Here is a 24,043-nt window from a genome sequence, read left to right on the forward strand (position 1 = left end):
TGTGTGAGCCAGGTCACTGAGATGAGACGTTCACTGTCAACAGGAGGAAAAGCTTCCTCCAAGCTGCAACGTAAGAACCAGTTCATACAGTCACTACCAATGACACTGACAACTAAGGATTCCACGTTTGCACATTTGGCTCAGGAATTGCCCAGCCAGCCAGCCACCCTTCCATCCCCCAGGGCAAAACCCGTCTGAGTCTTTCCCCTGCCTCTAGATCCTCTGCAAATTGTGGGGCAACCATGGATCTGCCTGCCGTAGCTGTGAAGCCGGCGCTGGAGGGCAAGAAGGTGCCATCCCTGGCTGGCAGCGCCGTTTGCTGGAGGGCAACCGTGGCCACTGTCCTCGTGGGTGCCCTCACGGCCATATGTGGTGGGATCCTGATGGGTGAGTCCAACAGTAGAGGTTTGTTTCTTCATACGTATCGGGTGGCGGTGATTGTTATTTTACCCTGCATTTTTGACTGCAAAGGTCCTCTTGTGTAAATAATGCGTAGAAATCATAAAACTAGGGAACGTTGCTGATGCAGAGCAGAGGGAATTGATCCGATGGGCTTCTGGAGGGTAGATTTCGGTAGAACATTAGGAGAAAGTGCTAGATCAGCTTTCCCCATCCTGGGCCCTCCAGTTGTGTTGTCTGATGGGAGTTGTAGTCTGAGACATCTGGGAAGGCTGACTTAGGCCTGTACAGGTTGCTGCTGCTGCTGCCGTTGCACTTCTCAAAGGACACGATAAACGTGTTTGCTTGAACTTATAGCCACAGCCGCTGTGAGTGTGGGGTGTGTGGCGTGGCACCACGCGTGGATTGCCCCAGAGTGCTTGATTACCACGGCCTCTCCTAGGCCACGACCACCCTCCGCCAGATGCTCGTTGGCCTTTTGGGTCATGCCGGAACAATTGCGGCCAATTTGGAAGCGCTGGGGCTTAGCTGCGCCCCCAAGGAGAACCCCCAAAACCAAGGCCACCCCGTCCTGCCCCTTTCCGTCCCCACTGGCAGCCGCTCTTTTGCAAAGCGAAGGGCTCCACCCCTCTCATCCCAGGCCGGGCCGCCCCAAAATACTTTGCAGGGCAAGAGGGGTTGTTGCTTGAAAATATGATTTCCGCACCCCACCCCACCCCACCCCATCCCACCCCCCAGGATCACAGCTTGGAGGGAACCGGAAAGTCTCGGGGTAGAGGTCAGGTCAGGGGCTGTGGGGCATCGCTGCTCAGAAAACGGTCCCAGGGCTGCGTCCCTGTGAGCCCCGATGCCAACGTCACTACCGAAGCTGCCACCCCCAGCCCCCCCCCCGCCCGGATGGCCGCTCCCAGCCTGGGTCCCCTGTGGCTTTTGGTTCGGTGCTTGAGCGCCCCTCTCCGGACGTGTGGGAGCGCCGCCGTCCATGGCTTTTTCTCCGCAGCCTTCCTGGCCAAACGCGAATGCCTCTTTGAGCACCTGGTGCAGCTGCGCGGGATCCGCTACGAGAGCAGCTTGCAGTGCCCCGGCTCGGACTACCACCGCACCCTCACCCCTGTGCTGGAGAGGCTGGTAAGGCTGCCCCGTGCAAGGGGAGGAGACCAGCCCCGGCCCCTTCCCCAAGCAGGAGGGAGGCACGGAGGGCGCGGCTCCTGCAAGGCCGCGCCGACGGCTGCTGGGTGGGATATCCAACCTCTAGAGATGGCGGGGGTGGGGGGCGAGGGGGGGCTGAAGAGGAGAGGCCCGCCGGCAGCAGGGGGCCTTCTGAGGCAGAGCCGGGCCCTTGCTACTGACCGAGCGGTGCTCCTTCTGTTAAAGATAAAGTCAGGTTCTGGTCCTCGTGGTTCTGAAGAAAGGGCTGAGTTCCATAGGGGCGCAGGATCTGAGGGGGCCCTTGGCGCTTGGCTCCCTCCTGTCTGCTTTTGCCTTTCAGTTTCAGAGCAGTTTCCAGAACTCCCCCCTGGAAGGCAGCTGCTCGCGGTGCTCCATCTTGCAGTACAGGTGAGCTGATCACCTGACTGATCCCACCCCCACGCTGCCATTGAGGGATGGGGCGCAGACGCAGCGGGGGGGGGCACTCCCCGGTCTCTCACGGCCCTCTTGTTTGCACTCGGCAGGAAAGGCAACGCTAGCTCCGTCATGGTCGACTTCCGCCTGTGGTTCTCCGCGCCGCTCAGCCCCGGCGCGGAGGAGGCTGCACTGAGGCAGGGGCTGGTGGCTGCTCTGGGCTCCCGGGGGATCACGCTGCCGGCCTACGGCACCATCTCCTCGGCCTCCCTCACAGGTACCGGTGAATCTCAGCCTTCTGCCACAGAGCTGGAGGAGGAGAACGTGCCGCTTACCTCGTCTGATCCTCACAACAGCCCTGCGAGGTAGGGTAGGCTGGGGGGAGGGAGTGGCTGGTCGTGCCACGTCTGCCCAGAGATTCGAACTGGTGCCTCTGCAGCCCCTGTCCGGCCACTGCGCCACCCTCGGGCAGCAACACCGCTCCTAAGGCAGGACGCGCTCAAGGCCCAAATACGCCGCTCCGTTGAGGCATTCCGGCCACCGCTGGAAAGCCAGAACGGGTCTTCCAGCCCTCCTCTCCCCCTCTCTGGGATGCTGCAGGGAATGTGTGTTGGGGGACGATGACGGACCGTGTGCTCCTCCGAGGTCTCTGTCCAGCTCCCTCTAAGTGCAGGGAGGAGTGGGACCCTCTCGGAGCAAGAAGGCGTGGGAGACACCAGGCATGGGGGTGGGGGGGGTCACGTATGATGGCAACCTTTGTATTTGGGACCGGGCCATGAGGGCTTGCGCCTGCCAAGGCCCCGTGGTTTCAACGCAGGGCTTGCAGGATGTGCCCGAGGCCCGTCTGGAGCGGGAAAGCGCTTTGGCGATGCCCCACCCCCCACATTTCTCCTCGCTTTCGCAGGGTCAAGCAGCATCCCCCACCCTGGAAAGGCCCTGAAATCAGGTACGCCCCACACTTACAACTCGGGGTGAGTGCATGTGCGTGTGTGTGCGCGCGTCTGCCCAGGACTCCGGTTCAGGAAGACGAACTCCGGCGTCCTCCCAGAGCAGCGGAATGTGCGCTTTGGCCGCCGCTGTTTGCATGGTCTCCCTGGCGTGGGGACCTGCGGTTTCGGGTTTTTAACGATGTGTGTGCTGGGTTTCTATTGTGCTAGTGTGATGTTTTAAGCAGCGTTACAGATTGCGCGATGCCCAGACCATTTGTTTTACAAGGTGTCCAATAAAGATGCGTAAGGATTTTTTATGGCTGCCTTCTGAATTTCATGGCATCTTTAACAACTAGCGGATCTATTCTGCCAAAGACTCGTCCCTGTTCATCTTTAAGATGCCGCAAGACTCTTGGTCACTTTTGCCGCAAGGCAGACTCAGGAACAATTAACGTTGTGATTTGAACGCACGACCCAACTGAATTGAATTTGCATCGCGGCTGGTTTCTTGGCATATTCAATTCTGCTACACAGGGAGGGATTGGAGGCCCTTTTCCTCCTGCCTGTAGCCCTCCAAACCTCTGTTCTTTGATGGCTTCTGAGGTAGGAGCAGACGTGTTCGACCTCTTTTCAAGCTTATCTTCACAGCCATAGGGGCTAGGAACTTGGCATTTTATATTATTCTTAGAAAAGAGAACCTGATGGATGACATTGTCTGGAAGATTTTGAATGTTCGCTCCTGATATGAACTTCTGTTCTTGTGTAGATGGTAGATTGCAGCCCCATCAGATCTCCCCCCACTCCCCATGGGGGGCTGAGGTGTAGCGGGGGCTAAAGTGGGATGCAAAGAGCGCTCTGCCCCTTGGAGCCTGCAAACCAACGTTAGAGACTCTTCCCTTTGCCCAAGAGCAAAAGACGCGACCCTGAGCCAGGCTGTGCCTTCGGTCCGGTCCCATACTTGCTTCACGCCCCAAACCCAGGCTGCTGTGAGCCTGAGTTATTCTGGGCAAATACCTCCAGGGAGGACTGATATCCAGGGAAACCCTTTCCTGCCCCCCAAATTCGGGCAGTTGCTCAGACCCCCAAAAGTCATTCCCCCGAGATGGTGAACAGCCCCAAAACATGCCTCTGCCCCCCACCCCCGCTCTGGCATGCCTGGAGGAGAGGCAGCACGTTGGGGTCACTTTTGCCCCGTCTCTCCTCCTCCCAGGCACGTGTCCCGGGAACACCTTTGCCTGCCGCAGCGGCCAGTGCGCGAGGAAGGAGAACGCGGAGTGTGATGGGCGGCGCGATTGTGCGGACGGCTCCGACGAGGCCGAGTGCGGTGAGTCCCCTTCTGGCAGGCCCCTGGGCAGGGATTTTGCACAGCTGGGGGCCCGGTGTGCGCGTGTCACTCGTTCCGTGCCACGTCGAGGTCCCTGTCGCATGGCTGGCAGAAATTTGAGGGGTCAAGAGGAACTGAGTTCCTGACGCGTCCTGGTGCGATTTAAACCGCTACGCAAATGTGCAACTTTTAACTGGCTGATCTGCTGGAGCAAGCAATTAAATAGTTTTTAATTGTCTGCAATTGGGCAGCAGATGCGGATGTGTATGTGTGTGTGTGAGAGAGAGAGGGGTGTGTGTGTGATGCCTCTTCTAAGATGCCTCCTCTGACACCCGCAAAGGTCACTGATAAAAAAAGGGTGTGGGGGTGTTTTCTTTAGGAAGATTGTGCTCTTGAGTGCAAATTCATGCAGATTCAATCCATTCCTGAATTGGACTGAAACTCACGTGACTAATTTAAGATTTCTTTAAGAAGTTGATAGCTGTAATATTGGGGGTGGGGGGGGGGAGTGGCCGAGGGTTCTCATTCTGTTGCACATTTCAGAATAGTTTCCAGAATTCCTCCCCCCCCCCACCGCTAAGGGCAAATTTGGGTTTTTTTTCGGGTGCACACAGCTCCCATAACTTGGTGAAAAGGTGGATTTTGCTGGAATTCAAGGGTCAAGATTTAAAGGCTTGTGAGGATCGAGTTTTATTTCTTGTTCACAAGGAGGCATTTGGGGTTTGGGGCAGACTCCGGCCATGTGCAATCATCCCGGACCCCCTCACAGCAGCCCTGCTTGGGACCCCCGCCCGGCCGTGGGGCAGGCGATGCTCCCAACCGGCTCTCCCCTTTCTCTTTCAGACTGTGGGGCCCGGCCAGCCATGCAGGCGGCCAACCGGATAGTTGGGGGCTCGGAGGCCTCGCGGGGGGAGTTTCCTTGGCAGGTCAGCCTGAGGGAGAACGACGAGCACTTCTGCGGGGCCACCATCCTGGCGGCCAGGTGGCTGGTGTCGGCGGCTCACTGCTTCAATGAGTAAGCCCTCCGCAGCTGCGCCAGGCGGGACGGGGCTCTCCTCTGCCCAGGCGGGCAGCGTCAGTGTGAATGAGAGCAGAGCGGGGCCAGGGGGTCCCTGGCAGAAGAAGGCAGGAGAGGGGGAGGCCCTGTGGTGGTGGTGGGGGAGGCGCCCCCAGCCTAGGGATTAGGATGACTCTTGCGCTGTGCCGGAGGCTGCGTGGGGAACGGGGGGCTTTTGGACTGGGGATTTCGAGAGAGAAGCAGCAGAGCATGCATGGGGCAGCGGGCAGTTGCAGGTGACAGAGATGACCCCCCTCCCTCCTCTCTTTCTTGCACACTCACTCTCTCGTACACACACACATACACACACTTCCAGACTGGCAGGTGTGCAGGTTCTGCCCTGTTCCGAAATGGCTGAGGTTTCCTTGCTGCTGGATTTCCATTCTCTGGCTCCCCACCAGCGGGAAGCCCCTTGGTTGGTTGGGGGTGGGGGCTGCTGGGGAGGGGGCTGCTGGGGAGGGGGCAGCCGGCCGCTGAAGCTCTCCCGCCTCAGGTTCCAGGATCCCAGCACTTGGACGGCCTACGCAGGCAGCACCTGGCTGAGCGGATCCGGCAGCAGCGCCGCCAAGGCCCCCGTGGGCCACATCCTGCGGCACCCCTCCTACGACACGGACACGGCCGACTACGACGTGGCGCTGCTGCAGCTGGCCAAGGCCCTGCCCTTCTCGAGATACGTCCAGCCTGCCTGCCTGCCGGCCGCCTCCCACGTCTTCCCCCCGGGCAAGAAGTGCCTGATCTCGGGCTGGGGCTACCTCAAGGAAGACTTCCGTAAGCCACGCTTCCGCCGGGGGGGGGGGGAGAGCCTGTCTCCGAAAGGGGCGACGGGTCCAGCGAAATGTGGGGAGGCCTTGCTCCAGCGCGCGCTCTTCCCCTCCCCAGTGGTGAAGCCAGAGCTCCTGCACAAGGCGGTGGTGGAGGTGTTGGACCAGACGCTGTGCGCCAGCCTCTACGGCCCTGCGCTCACGGACAGGATGGTGTGCGCCGGCTACCTGGAGGGCAAGGTGGACTCCTGCCAGGTACGACGGGGTGGGCGGCTCCTCCTCCCCCTCCCCCACGGGGGGTCCCGGCCCCCCCCTCCCCTCCCCAGCCCCCTCCCTCTCTGCCTTTTCCTCCCGCAGGGGGACTCCGGCGGCCCGCTGGTCTGCGAAGAGCCCTCCGGCCGCTTCTTCCTAGCGGGCATCGTGAGCTGGGGCATTGGCTGTGCGGAGGCCAAGCGCCCGGGGGTCTACTCCCGAGTCACCAAGCTCCGGGACTGGATCCTGGACACCATCGCCACCTTCAAGCCGCCCCCCGCCGCCCCTCCCCACCACCGTGGCCCCCCCGCTCCACCCCCCCGCCCCCACCGAGGGCACCAGCACCGCTGCCGGTGGGCACTGGTCCAGCTCCGCCACCGCCAGCACCCCACCGGTCTCCATGGCCCCAAGCAAGCCGGCGGCCACGGTGCCCCGAACCCAAGGTAGGGCCTGTGCCCGGCGTGGGGCGAGGGTGGCTTTGTGCCAGGGCCCCGGCCGATGGGTGAGTGCTCCCTGTGCCCGTGCAGAGTGCGGCCGGCGGCCGGGCTTCTCCAAGCCCGTCAAGATCGTGGGTGGCTTGGAGGCCTCCCGAGGGGAAGTCCCGTGGCAAGTCAGCCTGAAGGAGGGGCTCCGGCACTTCTGCGGGGCCACCATCATCGGGGATCGCTGGCTGCTCTCGGCCGCCCACTGCTTCAACCAGTAAGTAGGAGCCGAGGAGGAGGAGGAGGAGCTCACCTGGCCCCACCTGGCCCAGCATTGCCGCCACTGACTGGCAGCAGCCCCCCGGGGTCTGAGGCGGAGGCATTTCTCCTGCCCTTCCTGGGACCTTCTCCAGCCCAAGCCGGGCCTCATTCTCTGGTCCTTTCCCTTAAAACAAATCAAGATTCTAGTCCACGTGGTTCTGAACCAAGGGAAGCTGACTTATGCCAAGTCAGAGCAGCGTTGCCAGCGGCAGATCGCCAAGCGCCCCAGTTTGGGCCAAAGCACCCCAATGGGACTTGCGGGGGGAGGCGGGGGGGCACGTCGTGCTGCCCCGCCCCCGCCAGCCCGCACTAACGGCCGCTCCGTGTCTCCTGCCTGCCCGTGCGGGCAGCACCAAGGTGGAGTACGTGACGGCCTTTGCGGGCGCGACCTCGCTGTCGGCCGTGGAGAGCTCCTCCGTGAAGGCAACCGTGAAGCGCGTGGTGCCGCACCCCGCCTACAACCCGGCCCTGCTGGACTTCGACGTGGCCGTGCTGGAGCTGGAGCGGGGCCTCCCCTTCGGCAGGGACATCCAGCCCGTCTGCCTGCCCCTCGCCGTGCACAAGTTCCCCGTGGGGAGGAAGTGCCTGATCTCTGGCTGGGGCAGCCTCCGGGAAGGCAACGGTGCGTGGCCGTGGCGGGACCCACGGGGCTGCTGGGGAAGGTGATGCTGAGCTTGTGGGCTTCCCGTGGGCTCCGCATGCAGGACCCTTGTCCTGATGCAGCCTCAGGGCTCTTCTGGCGTTCTCGGGAGTAAGGCTTCCCCCACACACCCAAGAGAGTCACCCCTGGGCATGGCGCTCCCCCCGGCAGGAGCCGTCTGCTTGGGAATGCCATCTGTCCGTCCGTCCGTCCCCTCAAGCGGTCATGGCGACCTCCTCGTGGGTTTCCTGGAGGCCCTTGGGGGGTGGCGGCTGCTGCTTTGGGGACCAGGGGGGTCTGGATGGGACTGAGCCCCTTTGGTCTGACCAAGGGCCACGCTGCTGACGCCTCCGCCTGCTCTCTCCCGCTTTGCGGCCTGCAGCTTCCAAGGCCGAGAGCCTGCAGCGCGCCTCCGTCGGCATCATCGACCAGAAGACGTGCAACGTCCTCTACAACTTTTCCCTCACTGAGCAGATGATCTGCGCCGGGTTCCTGGAAGGGAAGGTCGACTCCTGCCAGGTACGGAGCACACACCTGCAGTAACGGGGAGACCTGTGGCCAGGTGGGACGGAGGGGGCTTGAGGCTCAAAGAAACTGTTGGAAACAACTCTCCTCGGTTCATGGGTTTTTTCAAACATTTGTGCTCTCTCGTCACTTGCATTTTCTTCTACCTTTCAATGGTGGTTTTTTATGTTGTTGTTGGGTTTTGATGTGGGAATACAATGGTCTGGTTCACATTATAACACTAAGCCATGGTTTGTTTAAACCAGAGGGTGTTACCTCACCCAGATTGATCTGTTTAATACAAAAACAAAACGGAGTATGGGTTGAGTATATGTTGTCGTTGAATTCTGGGTTGTTGTCGTTATGTGAGAACCCTGCACTATGGTTTAACTATGGATTCAGGTTAACCACAAACAACCCAACGGCAAAGCAAGGCTTCTCTTCCTGGGTTGCTTGTGCAACCTTTCTCCCTCGGCCAGATCCAGCAGGGTCCTTCTGGTGGTCTTTGTGCATCTCTGCTTAAGCCGGTCGGGCCCTTTGCTCTCTCCTTCCAGGGTGACTCAGGGGGTCCCCTGGCCTGCGAGGAGACCCCGGGCGTGTTCTACTTGGCGGGGCTGGTGAGCTGGGGTGTGGGCTGTGCACAGGCCAAGAGGCCCGGGGTCTACGCCCGGATCACCAAGCTCAAGGCCTGGATCCTGGATACCGTCTCTCCCCGGCCCAGCACCGTGGCCACAGCCACGTCCAGCACCACGGCCACAGCCGCCACCTCCAGCCGGCCTAGTCCTGGCCAAAGGACTACCCAGCTCGAGCCCAGCACCACCCCCGGGATGACAACCAGCACCTCGAAAGTCACCCAGTTGCCAGGTACGTGTGCGTGAGCCGGAGATCTGCCCCTTCCCTGACGCTTCAGAGAAGGATGGTGCTGGACCCGCCTCGGGGAGGGGGCAGGCTCAAAGGACCCCAGGTATTTAGGGCTTCAGCCCCCAGCATCCCTGTGCGTGAGCCATACGCTGGCAGGGGCTGCTGGGAGCATTCGGAGACGCGCCCCTGACCTGGCAGGAGTCCTTGAGGACTAGCGTCCCTTGTTTTGGGGAGAACGAAGGGGTCACCCTTGGTGGCCCGGGGAGAACAAACGCTTTCTGCCTCTGAGGAAGCCCACAAAAGCTCCTGCCAGAATCAACGCGCAGATGGGGCGGCGCCAGTCCCAACACACCTGGAGGATGCCTGGTCGGAGAAGTCTGCTCTAGGGTGCTGCGACGGCCCTGATGCAGCCTCCTCCTCCCCCCCCCCAGTAGGAGGGCGATTTCTCCTTGCTGCCTCCTCCACCCCCCCCCCCCGTGGTCAGACCCCCTCGTGCCCCACATGGGCCGCAACAACCCCGTTGCTAGGCAGGGCTCTCTCCTCCTGTGTGGGGAGAGGAGCGGGGAGTTCTCATGTCCTGTCTCTCCCCCCGACCCCCCACAGCCGTGCCCTGCACCCCAGGCGCCTTCAAGTGCTCCAGCAAAGTCTGCATTGGGAAAGCGAACCCCGAGTGCGACGGCGTGGTGGACTGTGGCAACGGCCGGGATGAGTGGAACTGCAGTGAGTGCCGCCCCCTGCCCCACTGCGCCCCCCCCCCGACCCCCAACTGGCCTGAGGACCCTGTACTCCACTCCGCATCTACCCCGATGCACCTTCCTAAGCTTCAGCTGAACCAGCTTTCCCCAACCGGGTGCCCTCCAGGCATGTTGCTAGCTGGGGAAGGCGGGAGTTGTAGTGCAATGCAATCCAGCCGTCCCCTCACAGCCCCGTCTCCTTCGCTTCCTGGCTTTTCTGCCGTTCCCCCACCCCTTTCAAATGCCTCTTGAGAGGCCTTCCCGAAAGCCGAGGGATAAGCAGGAAGCAGCTAGTGTTTTTTTTGTGTGGGAGGGGCAGCCCTGGGATGTCCCCGCCCCCCGGGCCCTCGGAGTGAAAGTGGTTCAGGGCCCTGCATTATGCGGCCGTAGATGGCCTCAAAAGCGAATGGCACGGGGGCAAAGCCGCTGGGCGGAACATTGACCCCCCTCCCCTCTCCACAGATTGTGGCTGGAGCCCGGCCTCGGCCTTCAGCAAGATCGTGGGGGGCAGCGGGGCGGCCCGTGGGGAGTGGCCGTGGCAGGCCAGCCTGTGGCTGCGGCGGAAGGAGCACAAGTGCGGGGCCGTGGTGGTGGCCGAGCGGTGGCTGCTGTCGGCCGCCCACTGCTTTGACGTGTGAGTCTGGACTGGGGTGGGGCAGCCCCCTCCTCTCTGGCTGCGGTGGGAAAGGGCTCCCTGTGGCCACAGCTCTGCCTCCCAGGAAGGGGGCACACACCCCATATGCGGAAGGACCCCTTTGCAGAGCAAAGAACCCCTCAGCTTTGCACTCAAACTGGGCCCCTCGACCCAGTCAGCAATGCAGCCCCCCCTTCCCGGCCTCTCTCTGCACTTGTGGGAGCCTCATAGGACGGGGTCCCAAGGCAGCGCCCACTGTAAAACCAGCCCGTGAGCGCCGGAACCAACGCTCAACCCGCCCCCCCCCTCCTCCTCCTCCTCCTCCTCCTCCAGTTACAGCGACCCCAAGGCGTGGGTGGCCATCCTGGGCACGCCCTTCCTGAGCGGCCTGGACGGGCGGGTGGAGAAGATCGCCCAGATCCACCGGCACCCCTTCTACAACCTCTACACCCTGGACTACGACCTGGCGCTGCTGGAGCTGGCCTCCCCGCTGCGCTACACCGGCGCCATCCAGCCAATCTGCCTGCCCGACAGCGCCCACGTCTTCGGCCAGGGGGCGCGCTGCTTCATCACCGGCTGGGGCTCCACCAAGGAGGGAGGTAAGGGCGGCCCCAGCACCCTCGGAAACCCTCCAACGCACCCACCCGAACTCGGGAGCTCCTTCCGGGGATGCGAGGTCTGGGACTGTCAGAGCCTGGGCAAACGCTGAAACGTCACTTGAAACGTGGCCGTCCGTGATACTCTGCCTGGTGCCACCGCCGCCCCCTCTCCTCCCCCGCAGGGCTGATGTCCAAGCAGCTGCAGAAGGCGGCCGTCCAGGTGATTGGGGAGCTGGACTGCCGGAAGTTCTACCCCATCCAGATCAGCAGCCGCATGCTCTGTGCCGGCCTCCCCCACGGCACCGTGGACAGCTGCTCCGTGAGTCCCGCACATCCCCCCCCCGCAGCGTGGCGTGTGCAGCCGTGGTGGAGGGGCGCCTGGGCGCACTGGGACAGTGTGTGTGCGGGCATGTCCACGTGGAGAGGAATCCCCGCTCAGCCACGCCCCTGCCCTCTCGGGAGCGTCCACTGCGCCAGAGGTCAGCTGCCTCTCGGGAACGCCTCACCCGCCGCCTGCTTCCCTCCGCAGGGCGACGCCGGGGGCCCGCTGGCCTGCAAGGAGCCCTCCGGCCGGTGGTTCCTGGCTGGCATCACCAGCTGGGGCTACGGCTGTGCCCGGCCCTACTTCCCGGGAGTCTACGCCAAAGTCACGGCCGTACGCAGCTGGATTGGGCAGAACCTCAAGGTGTGAAGCCGCCGTCCGCTCAGGGAGAAGAGGCAGGACGGGGAGCTGCTGCTGCAGGAGGCCGGCTGGGACGGGCCCCGCCCCGGAGTCCCATGCGGCCTCCGCACACAACCCAGGGGGCGAAACCTCAGAGACGTTTCCTCTGCGTCCAGGCACGACACAACCTCACAGGAAGGGGGGAGGCAAGAAACGTGCCCCCCCCGTACCCACCACCCGTTTCTATCCCCCACCCCCACCCAAGCCTTTGTGAGAACAGTGGGGCGGGCAGAGAGTGGCATCCCGGCTGGAGCAGCTGGATTTGGGCCCACGGAAAAGGCTTCCCTCCAGGCTGCTGGGCCGGAGGCTGCGTTCCTTCCGCTCTCTGCTGTAGCTCAGCGCCTCTGGGCAAAGGGGGGGATTGGGGCCTGCTCTAGCCGGGGCCCAGGGAAGGGAGGCCGAGGGGAAGGCGACGCTGCAACCCTCCTTCCAAAGCAACGCGGCATTAAACAAACCTCTTTGTGGACCGGCCTCTTGTGTGAGGGTTTTGTCCCCGTTCCGTGGAGCGGGGGCCTTCCCCATCCTGCGCCGCTTGGCTCTTGCTAAGGCAACAACCTCCCTAACCTTCACAGAAGGCTCAGGACCACCCCCACCCCCACCCCACCCCGCCCCCTGACTCCGCTTTCCTCACCTAACCCTTGGGAAGCAAAGCTGGAGTCACGAAAACCCGAGGCAGGGCTCTACCACCCCCTGGGCCGTACCGCTTCAGGTGCCTAGGAGGTCTCATCTACGGCTGAATGCTCCTCCAGAACAACCAGAATTCCATTCCTGTGGGAATGTAGCAGGGAGAAAGGCCCAGCTTCCTCCCTAAGCTGCTAGCCTTCTGTGTGCGGGGAAGCTCTCGTTCTACCTTCCAACCCACCCCCGGCAGTTTAAACTGGTACAGCCAGAGCCAGATGCTGAGTGGCACAGATGCATAGATGCGGAGTGGTAAATAAAAGTTGTAGATAAACAACAGCAAGAACCGGGGAAGACAAGGAGCAACCGGCCTGGCCCCTGGGCAGGGCCAGCCAGCACCGCAGGTGGGAAGCCACCGCCTCTGAGCGGATGGGGAGACCCACAGCAGGACTTCAGCTGGGTGCCGGAGCGGACGTGGCCTTCTGGTTGGGAAAGGGTCCCTGCAGCCCTTGGGGAACAGCAGCGCCCCAGGGATTTCCCCTGCCCGGGGCGGAGAAACTTCCGTGGATCGAACCCAGGACCCCGTGCTCGCACACACCCGAGCTGCTCCCGCTGCTTCTGCACCCCGCAGGAAAGGGAGGAGGCGGCACCACGGTTGTCATTTTAATTGCTTCCAGAAGGACCCCAAATCCAGCCCGCCCCATGCACCCCGCATCCCTGCCAGCCACCGCCTGGACGAGTCCCTTCCCTGAGTCCGCGATGGGGCTCTCTGTCTCGCCCGCCCGCCCGGGTCACATGTTGGCTCGCTCCCGCTGCAGCCGGGAATTGTAGGCCCGCGAGACGGTGTTCCAGGCGTCCATGTAACGATCCATGCACATGGCGATGCATTTCTGCAAAAAGACCGGAAGAAGGAGCAGGTGAGGAGTGGGCAGGAAGCCTCTCCCCGGGCGGGGGCTGAGCTGAAACGCCTCCCCTCGCCTGCGGTGGAGGGTCAGGGCGAAGGGGAGACCCCCACCCACCCGCCAGCAATGGCGCCATGGCGAGACTCTGTCCCGGGCAGCCTCACCTGCTCCGAGTTATCGAGGGAGCTGCCGGGCTTCCCGATACACTTCCGGAAACATTTGTCCGTCATTCTCTGCAAGGAGGGAAAAGGGCATCAGAGACGCGGCAGAAGGGGCAGAGAAGGGGGCCTCTTTTACTGCGGGGGAAAAGCGAGCCGGAGCCCACCCACCCCGCTGCCCCAGGAAGGCCGCTGACCAGAGACTTCGGACTCCAAAGGGCCCCAAGGGGCAGAGAATGTCAACGAAATCTTCACGTCTCTAGATGAACAAACAATGAAGAGCCTTGTGGCACCTGGAAGATTAACACATTTAGGGTGCAATCCTAGCCATGCTGAGAGAGAGAGAGAGAGAGATGCTAGCGGTCCTCAGCGTTCCTCTCTCTCTCAGCATGCCTGGGATTGCGCCCATATTCCGGCAGGCATCGTGGGCAGCTGTGCAAAAAACCTGGGACTAGCTCGGTGCAAAGGCAGCCTCCCATTCCTGAAGACGAAATTAAGTTCCCAGCCCTCATGGTTCTGAAGAAAGGGGGCGGTTTAAACAGGGACTCCGCCACCCACTGGACCAGCCAGCTCTGGGGGTGCTTGTCAGGATCAGGCCTGCGCCCTTGTGCGGGCGAAAGGCTGTCCGGGCACCGCTCCCGTTTGCGCACGAGAGTCGCCGGGTCACAGCCCAGCCCGCGGCTCGCGGCGGGGGGCAGCCAAGGGCCCCAACAGGGGCAGGGCGTCGGAGGAGCCCCCCAGGGCCCGAGGGAGGAGATGCCGCCGCCTCCCGCAACCCGACGCCCTGCACCTCCCAGCACCCCCGCCAGCGGGGCCGCCTCTTTGGGGGAAGGCTGCGCCGCCTCTGTGCACGGCGGTGGCTCCCTTTACCCCTTCCAGCTACTAATCCTCAACGAGAAGGGGAGCCTAGCTTGCTGCTGCGTCAGGCCCAGCTGGGTCGAGCCTTCCAGGTGCTGCGCAAGAGAGAGGCGGTGGCGGTGTGTGTGGGGGGCGCGCGGGGGGGGGGCTTGAAGCCCACCTGCAGCCAACTCAGGGCTGAGCCGGGAGGCTTCACTTTTCGCTACAGACTGTACGCGGACTCCCCATCCCCGGGCATGTCGCCGCGGGGTGGGCTGGGGCAGTATTCCGAGGGTAGGCTGCCCCTGTAAGGGGAGGCTCCACTGCCTGCCTCCTTCCTGCCTTCCCTGGGGGCCTTCGCTGCCTCTGGACGAGGTGGACCCGGGGCCTGAGGGCAATTCTGCCGTCCCTGCCCCCTTCCCCCCAAACTGCCCCCACCCCTCCCTCCCCCTCTCACCTGGAGCAGCTCCTGGGCGTTGGCCACGGCGATCTGCACCTTCACCTGCTCCATCAGCGCCCCCGGGTCCAGCCGCGCCCCGGAGCCGCCGAAGTCGCCCGACGAAGACGACGCCATGCCGAGCCCGGGAAGCCCCACTGCCCCCGCCGCGGCAGCAGAAGCAGCAGCAGCAGCAGCGCATGCGGCCCCGAGGACTACGGCTCCCGGCACGCCCCGCGACACTTCCGCCGGAAGCGCCTCGCCCTAGAGGCAAAGTGAGCCGGGCGGGTAGGGCCGCGCGCCACCACGTCCGGCGCTTCTGCAGCCGCCTCCGCCACCTCCCTCCCTGCAAAGAAAGGGGAGGGGAGGGGAGGGGAGGCTGTCAGAGGCCCAGCGCCCCCCACCCCCCGCCTCAGCACACTCAGCAACAGCAGCGCTTTGCAAGTAAAGTGGAGGAATGAATTCAGCTTTGCCCGGCAGCTGCCATGCTGGTTGGGGATGATGGGGTTGGGAGTCCCAGGCGTTGGAAGCCACCAGAGCGAAGGGATTGTGTGGTGCAGAGTCCAAGAGCGGCCAGGCTGCACCACGTGGGAAGGGGGTGGTTGCAAATGGGCAACAGCTGACACGAAAGTCCTCCCACTGGCCTGCCTTGCAGGGGTGTCGTAAGACGCTCTATCCCACCCCCACCCGCCTCCCATCGCATCGGGCAGCCCCCCGCCCAAAAGAAACTTAACATGAGACAAAACATCCACGTGTTTCCCCACCACCAAAAGAAGCCCCGAGGGGAATCCAAAATTGATGTTCTTATGTCTGTTTATTGGGAGGGAGGAGGCAGGGACCCCCGCCCCCCAGCAAGAAACAACCCGCATTTCCTCCCGGACAGAAGCTGCCCCTTTTCTGCCCCCGCCCCGAAAAAGCCATTTGGGCCCCGAAAATAGCCCGCAAGTCTCGTGTAGTGACAAAAGCACCGCTCCCCTTTTGCGCTGCCTTTCCGCTCCTCCTCCTCCTCCTCCCGTCAAGGCGGAGCACAGAGGGCGATCACCATGGAGGCGTCAAGGGTGATGGCTAGAGCGACTCCCCTCCCCGCCACCGATGGAGGCCCAGAGTGGCCCACCGATTTCAGACCAGACGCCCAGGCGGGGCGAGCGCCACCTAGCGCTTCCCCTGCGCCGTTGGCCTCCTCGCGCGCAGCCCTGCGCTGCTCCGAATGGGCGGCCGCGTTCTCGGGACCGCGCCAGGGGCTCCCGCGGGGCCACCCGGGCCGTGGCAAGCAGGCCTTGTCTCCCCCCCTTGGAAAACGCGATAGCGTCAGGCAGGGCATGTGCAGAGCGCCAAAGAGGCTCGTGTATGAGGTTTGCTTTTGAGGTCCGTCGGCCTCTTGCCACCCCGGACTGGTGCTTCTGCCCCAGCGGAGGGGGCTGCAGGGAAGAGAAGAAGAAGAAGACCACGAAGCACCGTTCACACACACACACACACACGTGGCAGGCACGCAATGAAGAGGATGTCTGTTCGAATCTACGGAGCTACAATTTGTCCCGTTTCTCTCTTTTTGCTTTGCTGAAATGTTACAATAAATAATTAATAATAAGAGTCCAGGGCGTGAAACGACTTATCTGCCTCCCTGACTAACCCCGTTCGGCTGCCTGCAAAGGGTCAGGCTCCCCTTTGGGGCTGAGCCTCCTCTGCCCCAGCAAAGAGGCTGTTTCTGGGCAGGAGAGACGGAGGAGGGAGACAGGCAGCGTCCAGCCATCCAGGGCCTTCTGTCACGGCCAGGATGGTCTCCTGTGACCGGCAGCAGCGGAACCCGGGCGCTGTGGGCCCTGCCGTGAAGCTGCCCCATCCCGGCTGCTGCTGCTGCTCTGGCTGGCAGTGGTTTCGTCCCCAGGGTCTCTCTCAGACAGAGACGGGCCCCTTCCCCAGCCCTGGGGCACCGTGAAATCCTGCCTTCGCCAGTTATGTCAGGGAATGGTGCTGAGGCCGCCTGAATGCCTTCCCAGTGGTGGCCCCCATCTGCGGAAGACCCTCCCAGGGACATCCACCCGGCACCTTCACGGCGGAGCTTCAGCGAGAGACTGCCCTCTTTTAAACTGCTACTCATAGAATCATAGAATAGCAGAGTTGGAAGGGGCCTCTAAGGCCATCGAGTCCAACCCCCTGCTCAATGCAGGAATCCACCCTAACGCATCCCTGACAGATGCTTGTCCAGCTGCCTCTTGAAGGCCTCTAGTGTGGGAGAGCCCACAACCTCCCTAGGTAAATGGTTCCATTGTTGTACTGCTCTAACAGTCAGGAAGTTTTTCCTGATGTCCAGCTGGAATGTGGCTTCCTTTAACTTGAGCCCGTTATTCCGTGTCCTGCACTCTGGGAGGATGGAGAAGAGATCCTGGCCCTCCTCTGTGTGACAACCTTTCAAGTCTTTGAAGAGTGCTCTCATGTCTCCCCTCCATCTTCTCTTCTCCAGGCTAAACATGCCCAGTTCTTTCAGTCTCTCTTCATAGGGCTTTGTTTCCAGACCCCTGATCATCCTCTTTTCATTTCATTCCATTTCTATACTGCCCAATAGCAGAAGATCTCTGGGTGGTTTGCAAAAACACATGCCACACAATCATGATGATAAAAGCATGATATTGTTTATTTATTTTTAGCTGTTTTAATTTTTCAGTGTTAAAAATTTCAGATTATTTTTTAATATGCTGTATTTTTATGAATAGTAAAGAGAGCTTTCACTATGGGGTGGTATAGAATTGAAAATAATAATAATAATAATAATAATAATATAAATCTCTAGCTTACAAAATTTTAAAGAATTTAGACAGCTGAAGGATTTACAGTAAGATATTGGATATTCTGTTTGCTTTGGATTTAAATCTTTACTGCTGGCTCCTCAATGGTTTAAAACTTTTTAAAGTGTTTAATATTGTATTGTTTTGATATTTTCCTTGTTGCAGTATTATTTTTGGTTCCTTTGTTATTGTTGTTGTTTCCTGGTTTTATGGCTGTAAAATGCCGCAAGGGCGTTTGCCAGTTGAGCAGTGTACAAAATCTAATGAAATAAACATAGCAGAGTGTTGCCGTTAGATGTTTGGCCCGTGCAGAGAGACCACCTGCTCCACTCAGCCTGGAACGTCCTCTTCTCAGGGTCTTGAGGTTTCTAGTTTTTTGACCTCCTTTTAGCTGGAGATGCCACGGAATCACTTTGGGACTTTACAAGATAAAACAGCTGCTCTACCCACTGGGCAGCAGTCCCTACGCCTCCTATCAAGCCGGGAGGGGCTGTAAGGCAGAGCCCCCCCCTTTTTGTGTTGGTGGGCACATTTTGAATGTTGTGGGTGCTCTCACAAAATGGCTGATGGGCCCATTCACGAAATGGCTGCCACAGTGGGTGTGGCCAGCCACAAAACACCCATTGCCCAGAAAAGCAAACTGGTGAGACGATAAGAAATGTCCCCTGCCCGAGAAGGCAGAGGTGGAGTCCGGCTCCAGCGTTTTGCTTTGCAGCCTGCCAGGCATTTTTTTAAAACAACAACAACAACAACCAGAAATCTCGCATAAAATAAATATCAGGAGAGGTCGTGAGCCTGGTGGGCACCAAGGCTGCAGGGTCTCTTGCAGGGAGGGGGGTTTTTGTGGGCAGAGAGAGGTTCTCCCTGCCCATTTGCCCATCCTGCTGCCCCAGAGATGCTCTTGAACTGGAGATTCTTCCTGGGCTCCAGCTGGGGGGAAGCGTTCTTCTTGCAAAACAGCGCTTCCACTCGCTGGAGTGTGCCAGCCTGCGCCAGAGAGCCAAACTGAAAAGGACCTGGCTGAAGGCAAAGGTCCCTCTCGTGCCAGAAGCGGACTCCGTCTGTTTACCCTTAGCAGATACGGCTTAGGCAGACGTCCTCCTTTACAAGCGAGTGGGTCAGGCTCCCTTTGCGATTCCGCTCCTTCGCTTTTTCTGGAAACAGCTTCTTGCTTGGAAGTGCTGCTCTCACTGTCAGTTCTCGCTTCTCCCGTCCTCTCCGGTTTGGTTTTATGCTGTGCATCTTCCCTCCTTAGCTATGTCATCAGAGGCACAATGCATGTTTAGACGGGGGGGGGGAGTCCTGCAACTCCCAGCCAATTTCGTGCTGGACCACCACAGTGGAGGGGGCGGGGGGACCGCTTCTCCATCACCCCGAACCAGGAAATGCATCACGAAGGAAAAAGAGAGAGAGTTTGTGCCTAGGGATCCCTGCACATTGTAGCCATAATAATTGGGAGATAATTGAAGACCGGGTGTCTCACCCAGTCCTGAACTGTGACCGGGTGAGCCGTGTGCCTCCCTGCCCAGTTGCTGCTGCCTGTTGGTGGGCAACTCCAAGCCCCCACCCCCGCTCTGCTCTCCTTTCTTAGGGATCTTGATCCTTGGGCCGGACACCCTTTCAAAAAGGGGACGACTTTGAATGGAGGACTTTAAAATACAACACCTGGCTACTACCTTTGCCCCCCACACCACCCAGCCTGTTGTCCCAGCACCTCGTGCTACTTGGAAGCTGGGCAGCTGCCCGCCCGCCGTGCCGGCCAAGTCCCCATTTCCCCCTGCCAAGGGGACCTTCCGTCACGGCCCCTGGGCGCGCTCTCCCTGCTGAATGGAACGTGGCTGCCGGGAGTCACATTGTTCCAAGTTAGCACAGGAATAAGCACCTAAATATTTCATTGGCGTTTGCTGCCAAGCGGCATCACAGGGGCGTTTTGACAGCGGCAGCGACTTTCATCTTTAATATCCCAACCTGGTAGCTCCAGCTTTGCAAGATGGATTTTATACCCCGAGTCTTTGCTGGAAACGTCAATGCTGATATGAGTTTGACGGATGGGTCCCGCCGGGCCTGTTAAAGCAAATGCCGAGCCGTCCTCGGATTCCCAGCCCGGGGAGGGCCGTAGCTGAGCGGCAGCAGAGGCCTTGCTCTGGAAGGCCAGGGAAAAGACCCAGACCCTGACACCCCGGGCAGCTGTGCACCTCCGGGCTCTTGACGGCCACCTGCCGCCTTGCCCTGCCTGGGTTTTACTTTTCCCCCTTAAGATTTTCTAAATCCTGAACTGGCAGCTGGTCATGCTGCTGCAGAGCGAAAGGCTGCCCTCTGACCTCGCCTTTAAGGGGGTCCAGGAGAGGGGTTCTGTGCCTTTCAGCTCGGAATGTGCCTCCTCTCTACTTTTCTTTTATAGTCTCACCGGTTTGCCTTTCCACGGTGGCCGGCCGTTTTGTGGATGGGCAAGGAGCCCCACGCCTGTGGACAGCCATTTTGCGAGAGCGCCCATGACATGCTCCCAAAATCCCCAATGTGACCCCCTAGGATTCTGCGCGACGTGGGCAGCGGGGCGGCCCTGAACATGGCAGCTTCCTAAGTTCCCATTGGGTGCTTTGTTTAGAACCATGGGGACCGGAATCTTGCTTTGGTTTTAAAAGCTCCGTGGCAACGTCTCGGCTTTGCAGGCAGAAGGCTCCGGGTTCGATCCCTGGCGGCAGCATCTCCAGGTAAGGCTGGAAAAGAACCATGCCTGAAACCCTGGAGAGGCGTGGCTGCCAGTCCGTGTCGACAGTACTGGGGTAGATGGACCCAGGGACTGACTCTGTACCAGGCAGCTCCCTATAGCTGGTGCCCCCCCCCCCCCCGCTGCAAGGCACTCCTCTGCTTGGGCTGCACCCGCCAAAGGCCAAGACAGATCGTGCCCAGATCTGTCCCTCGGCCGGCTCCCAGGTCAGGACCCCTGAAGGGGCCGCAGCCCGGCTCCCGGAGCCTTTAGACCACCACGGCCCCCTCTCTCGCAGCAGTGCTCATGGCTGGGGAGGAGTATTGTCATATTCATTTCTAGCCCGCCTCGCCCCAGTCGGACTGGCGCGGAGGTTGCCGCTGCCGCTGCCGCCGCGGGAGCAGCAAAGGGCGGCTGCCGGCCAGCGCTCCTCGGCACGGAGTCACGGCGGCGCGGCGCTCCGGAGGCGAGCGCTGCTGCTGCTGCTGCCGCTGCCGCCCGGGCGCCAGGGGCTGGCTGGGTCCAGGCGCGCCCCTGCGCCCGCTGCGCGCCGCCGCCGCCGCCGCCTCAGCCAGCCCGCACGCCGGGCGCCGAGGAGCCGCCGGCCGGAGAGGCTCGTCGCTGGGCAGCCGCTGCGCCCGGGCCAGGTGAGCGGGGGGGGGGGGGAGACACGTGCCGCCCCGGGGCACGTCGGGGGCACCTGCGGGGGCTGGAGGGCGGGGGAGGAAGAGCCGCCGCCGCCCGGGGAAGGCTCGCCCGCCTGCCCTCCCCGGAGTGCCGCTCCTCTCCTCTCCTCTCCGGGGCGGTGCCTCCTGATCCGTGCGGGGAGCCCCCTGACTCCCCCAGGCAGGCGTCGCCCGCCCCGCCGCCCAGAGGCTGGGTGAGGGGCGCCGTCCTCCACGGGGGACGACGACCGTGGGACTGGAGAGGCTGCCTTGTGCCCCAGCCCGTGGGGGGGGGGGCGCAAAGCGGCCTGGAGAAGACCCCCACCCCCGGCCCGCATCGTCCATCTGCCCTGGATCAGGGAACCCCCGCGGGCGGAGCAGCATCTCCTGGCCACGCGGCGGCAGAGGAAAGAGCCCCCCGGGGGGGGGGCGCCAGCAGCAACAGGCTTTCCTCCTCGTGGCTGGGGGCGGGTGCAGGTTCGCCTTCTGGGCTGGGTCCCCAGCCAGGGGTTGGGGGCGATGGCAACGCCGGCCCGTTGCTTGGGGCCTCCGGCTGCCCTCTCTTGGGAACAAGACACTGGGCCGGAGGGAGCGAGCCGAGTCCGATCCAGGCGGAGAGCGGCGCTCGCCTCCTGGCGTCCCAGGATGGAGTGCCCGGGCGGCCGCCAGCCACCTCCGGAGCCCGGCTGGGCTTCCATCCTGAGGCTGGTCCAGCGCATTAGGGTTGCGGCTGCGTGGAGAGGCCCCTCCGGGGCAGGAGACTGGGGGCTAACGGTGGGTTGCCTGCCTGTTCCCCCCTCGCCCCGCCCTCCCTGCGGGCTGAGCACTGAGGCACGTCCGTCCACCTCTGGGCCGGATCCGTGAGGTCCCCAGACCATCTTCCCTTCCGCAAAGTCGTCCTTCCTCAGGCCTTGCGCCCCCGGGGGGCCTGGTCCAGCAAGGCGGTTTCCGTGCCCTCATCCTGCCCCATGCAAAGTGGCGCCTGTGTGCAGTCCCCGAAACCTTTGGCAGCGGCTTTATCGTGACATGGAGCTTCTTCACCTCTGGGGCTCTTCGGCCTCCAACCCGCGGTTCTCCTTTTGCAGAACGGGTCTGAAGCCCCTCCGAGATCACGCAGGGGGGGCATCCGGAGGCCAGCTGCTGGGCTTCCGCGGGCAGCGCCCTCCGCAGCAAGGCCCACCTGGCCCCAACACGGTCCTCTCTCCACAGCAGGAGGGCCGGGCGTCCGCCTTCCTCTCACCGGCACCTGGAGGCCTCGGGCGGCCCTGTTGCCCCTCCGTGGTTTCGGTTCTGGCGTTTTAGTTGCCGTGGTCACGTTTTGCTCTTTGGGTGAAAAGGGTTTGCAGCTGCTTTGTATGCCGTAGGGTTTGAATAATGCTGCTGTGCGTCGCCTTGCGCCTAATTAGTTCCATTGGGGATAACGGCAATCTTCTTCATCATCATGATCCCGGCGTGGTTGTTCCCATGTCCCTGTTGGACGCCCCACTCAGGGCACGAAACGCTGCCTCTGAACCTGGAGAGGGGGGCATCCGGTTGGCCGCTGTGGGAAAACGGGGTGCTTTCAAACCAGCAAGAGCGCCCCTCCTCATTTGCCCACCTGCAAGAGCAGTTAGGTGGACGGCCACGCGAGAGGGTGGCCTTTCCTGCAGTGGCCTCACACCTCTGGAGTGAGTTGCCATCAAAGGCCTGCCAGGCTTTTAAAAAGGCCCTGAAAACATAACATTTCACTCTGGCCTCTCCCGTGGTGTGTTTGCAGTTTTTATTGCTGTTCCTCGCGTGTCCTTATCATTTTTAATGCCATGTAGGTTTCTATTATGTGGTTGTTGGGATGTTGAAAGGTGGCCAAGAAATATTTTAAATATGTTCATCAATGCTGGTCTGGGGGCAGGTGGGCTTGGGTCTGAGGTTTGAAGTCTCCCTTGAGTGGTCCCGGCGATGTCTGGCATCCAGTAAGGTCCAGTCTCGCCCCACTGATCCTGCTTTGGCTGCGTTTTCCCCCATAGCCAGTCCCAAATGCTGTGTGACTGTGTGTCTCAGTGTGCACAGATGGCTTCTCCTCCATGTGGTCTGTTGCACATGATACGACGGGGGAGGGGAGAGGCAGGACTCCTGGGTTCTGCTCCTGACTCATCTCATGCATCTCTCTGCTCTGGAAACGAGGGCAGCTCCCCATGTCTGGCGCCTCAGAGGGCTCACTGGCCTTTGGCTAGCATTTCTCACCTGAATGGAATATTTCTGAATGCTGCAACGCCAGGCTCACTGTCGGGCAGAGCTCCCAGGGCGCCCTGACTCCTTCTGTAGCCATCCCTCGTACCTCTTCGTGCCATGGCGCAACACCTCCCCTCCCACCCACCTGCCCTGCACACCATTTTCCAATTCCCCACGTTCCACTGACAATGTTTGTCTGCTAGCACAAACAATAGGGTGACCATCTGGAAAAGAGGACTGGGCTCCCGTATCTTTAACCATTGTTTAGAAAAGGGAATTTCTGCAGGTGCCCTGCCCTCTTTTGTATCTGATCACACTAGGCGGAGCTCTTGCAGCTTTCACTGTTGTGATGAAGAGGGGATTCCACCAGGTGCTGCGTGCTGGAATTCCCTTTTCTATACAGCTGTTAAGGAGACAGGAGCCCTGTCCTCGTTTCCATAGGGTCACCCTAACAAACAAGCCAAAAGCATCCTAGGTTGCAACCCTCTCGGTGTATTTGCTTGGAAGTACGTCCCACTGCGTTCGAGGGGGTTTTCTCCATAGGGAATGTGTTTGGGGATTGCAGCTTTAAGGCACAATCCTATGAATGTTTAGATGGAAAATGTCTGACAACTCCCAGCATTCCCCAGCCAGTATGGGAAAAGCGTGCATGCATTCCCGCCCTTACAGCATCACAATAAATCTGTTTATTTCAAGGTGCACCAGGCCCTTTCTTCTTTTGTTGAGCTTCCGAGGAGGAGGAGGAGGAGGAGGAGGAGGAAGAGGCATCTTCTGCAATTTGAATAACGGGGGCTGAGGGTGGGGGTGGATGGACCCTGCCGATTGCGCTCTCTTGCAGCCTCACTTACTTCAGGGGCGCGGTGCAAGGCTGAAAAATGGAAAGCAAAGCGCTTTGTACCACAGGAGGTGCTTATAAACGGTTCAGAAATGTATTTCGGTATTTAGAAGCCTAAGTTGGAGGGATTTGTGTGCGTACAAGTATAAAACCCACGGCGCCGTTGAAAGAAG

At 61.1% G+C, this 24,043-nt stretch overlaps 3 protein-coding genes across 3 annotated transcripts; 1 reads left to right on the plus strand and 2 right to left on the minus strand.

Annotated features, from left to right (window-relative positions):
• Positions 1 to 312: 312 nt before the first annotated feature.
• On the plus strand, positions 313 to 11,783 carry TMPRSS9 (transmembrane serine protease 9). The gene is given in 20 exon segments (XM_063147288.1): positions 313 to 387; positions 1,400 to 1,527; positions 1,889 to 1,956; positions 2,073 to 2,239; positions 2,867 to 2,908; positions 4,102 to 4,215; positions 5,059 to 5,230; positions 5,766 to 6,040; positions 6,152 to 6,288; positions 6,391 to 6,536; positions 6,538 to 6,728; positions 6,813 to 6,984; positions 7,379 to 7,650; positions 8,051 to 8,187; positions 8,727 to 9,036; positions 9,637 to 9,753; positions 10,230 to 10,401; positions 10,735 to 11,000; positions 11,183 to 11,319; positions 11,530 to 11,783. Coding segments are annotated over 20 exon segments (3,189 nt in total). The 5' UTR covers positions 313 to 383; the 3' UTR covers positions 11,692 to 11,783.
• A 1,206-nt stretch (positions 11,784 to 12,989) lies between these two features.
• On the minus strand, positions 12,990 to 14,863 carry TIMM13 (translocase of inner mitochondrial membrane 13). Its single transcript, XM_063147019.1, has 3 exons — positions 14,694 to 14,863; positions 13,406 to 13,474; positions 12,990 to 13,229 (listed from the first exon to the last, which is right to left on the minus strand). Exons 1-3 carry the CDS (start codon positions 14,808 to 14,810, stop codon positions 13,131 to 13,133), a joined length of 285 nt encoding a protein of 94 aa, XP_063003089.1. The 5' UTR covers positions 14,811 to 14,863; the 3' UTR covers positions 12,990 to 13,130.
• Positions 14,864 to 20,500: 5,637 nt separating this feature from the next.
• LOC134413161 (collagen, type I, alpha 1a-like) lies at positions 20,501 to 23,154 on the minus strand. The gene is made up of 2 exons (XM_063147289.1): positions 23,048 to 23,154; positions 20,501 to 21,557 (listed from the first exon to the last, which is right to left on the minus strand). Exons 1-2 carry the CDS (start codon positions 23,152 to 23,154, stop codon positions 20,501 to 20,503), a joined length of 1,164 nt encoding a protein of 387 aa, XP_063003359.1.
• Positions 23,155 to 24,043: the final 889 nt, after the last annotated feature.

The sequence above is a fragment of the Elgaria multicarinata genome, chromosome 23, assembly GCF_023053635.1.
Source record: "Elgaria multicarinata webbii isolate HBS135686 ecotype San Diego chromosome 23, rElgMul1.1.pri, whole genome shotgun sequence".
NCBI classification, from domain to species: Eukaryota; Metazoa; Chordata; class Lepidosauria; order Squamata; family Anguidae; genus Elgaria; species Elgaria multicarinata.

Bases quoted from the DNA above. Each gene is read 5' to 3' on its own strand.
- TIMM13 (XM_063147019.1), bottom strand. From the start codon at position 14,810: ATGGCGTCGTCTTCGTCGGGCGACTTCGGCGGCTCCGGGGCGCGGCTG. The intron at 13,475-14,693 runs GTGAGAGGGGGA...CCCTCCTTGCAG, and splicing joins ACGCCCAGGAGCTGCTCCAG to AGAATGACGGACAAATGTTT. The intron at 13,230-13,405 runs GTGAGGCTGCCC...GTCTTTTTGCAG, and splicing joins CCCTCGATAACTCGGAGCAG to AAATGCATCGCCATGTGCAT.
- LOC134413161 (XM_063147289.1), bottom strand. From the start codon at position 23,154: ATGGCACGAAGAGGTACGAGGGATGGCTACAGAAGGAGTCAGGGCGCC. The intron at 21,558-23,047 runs GTGAGAAATGCT...CTCTCCACGCAG, and splicing joins TTCAGAAATATTCCATTCAG to CCGCAACCCTAATGCGCTGG.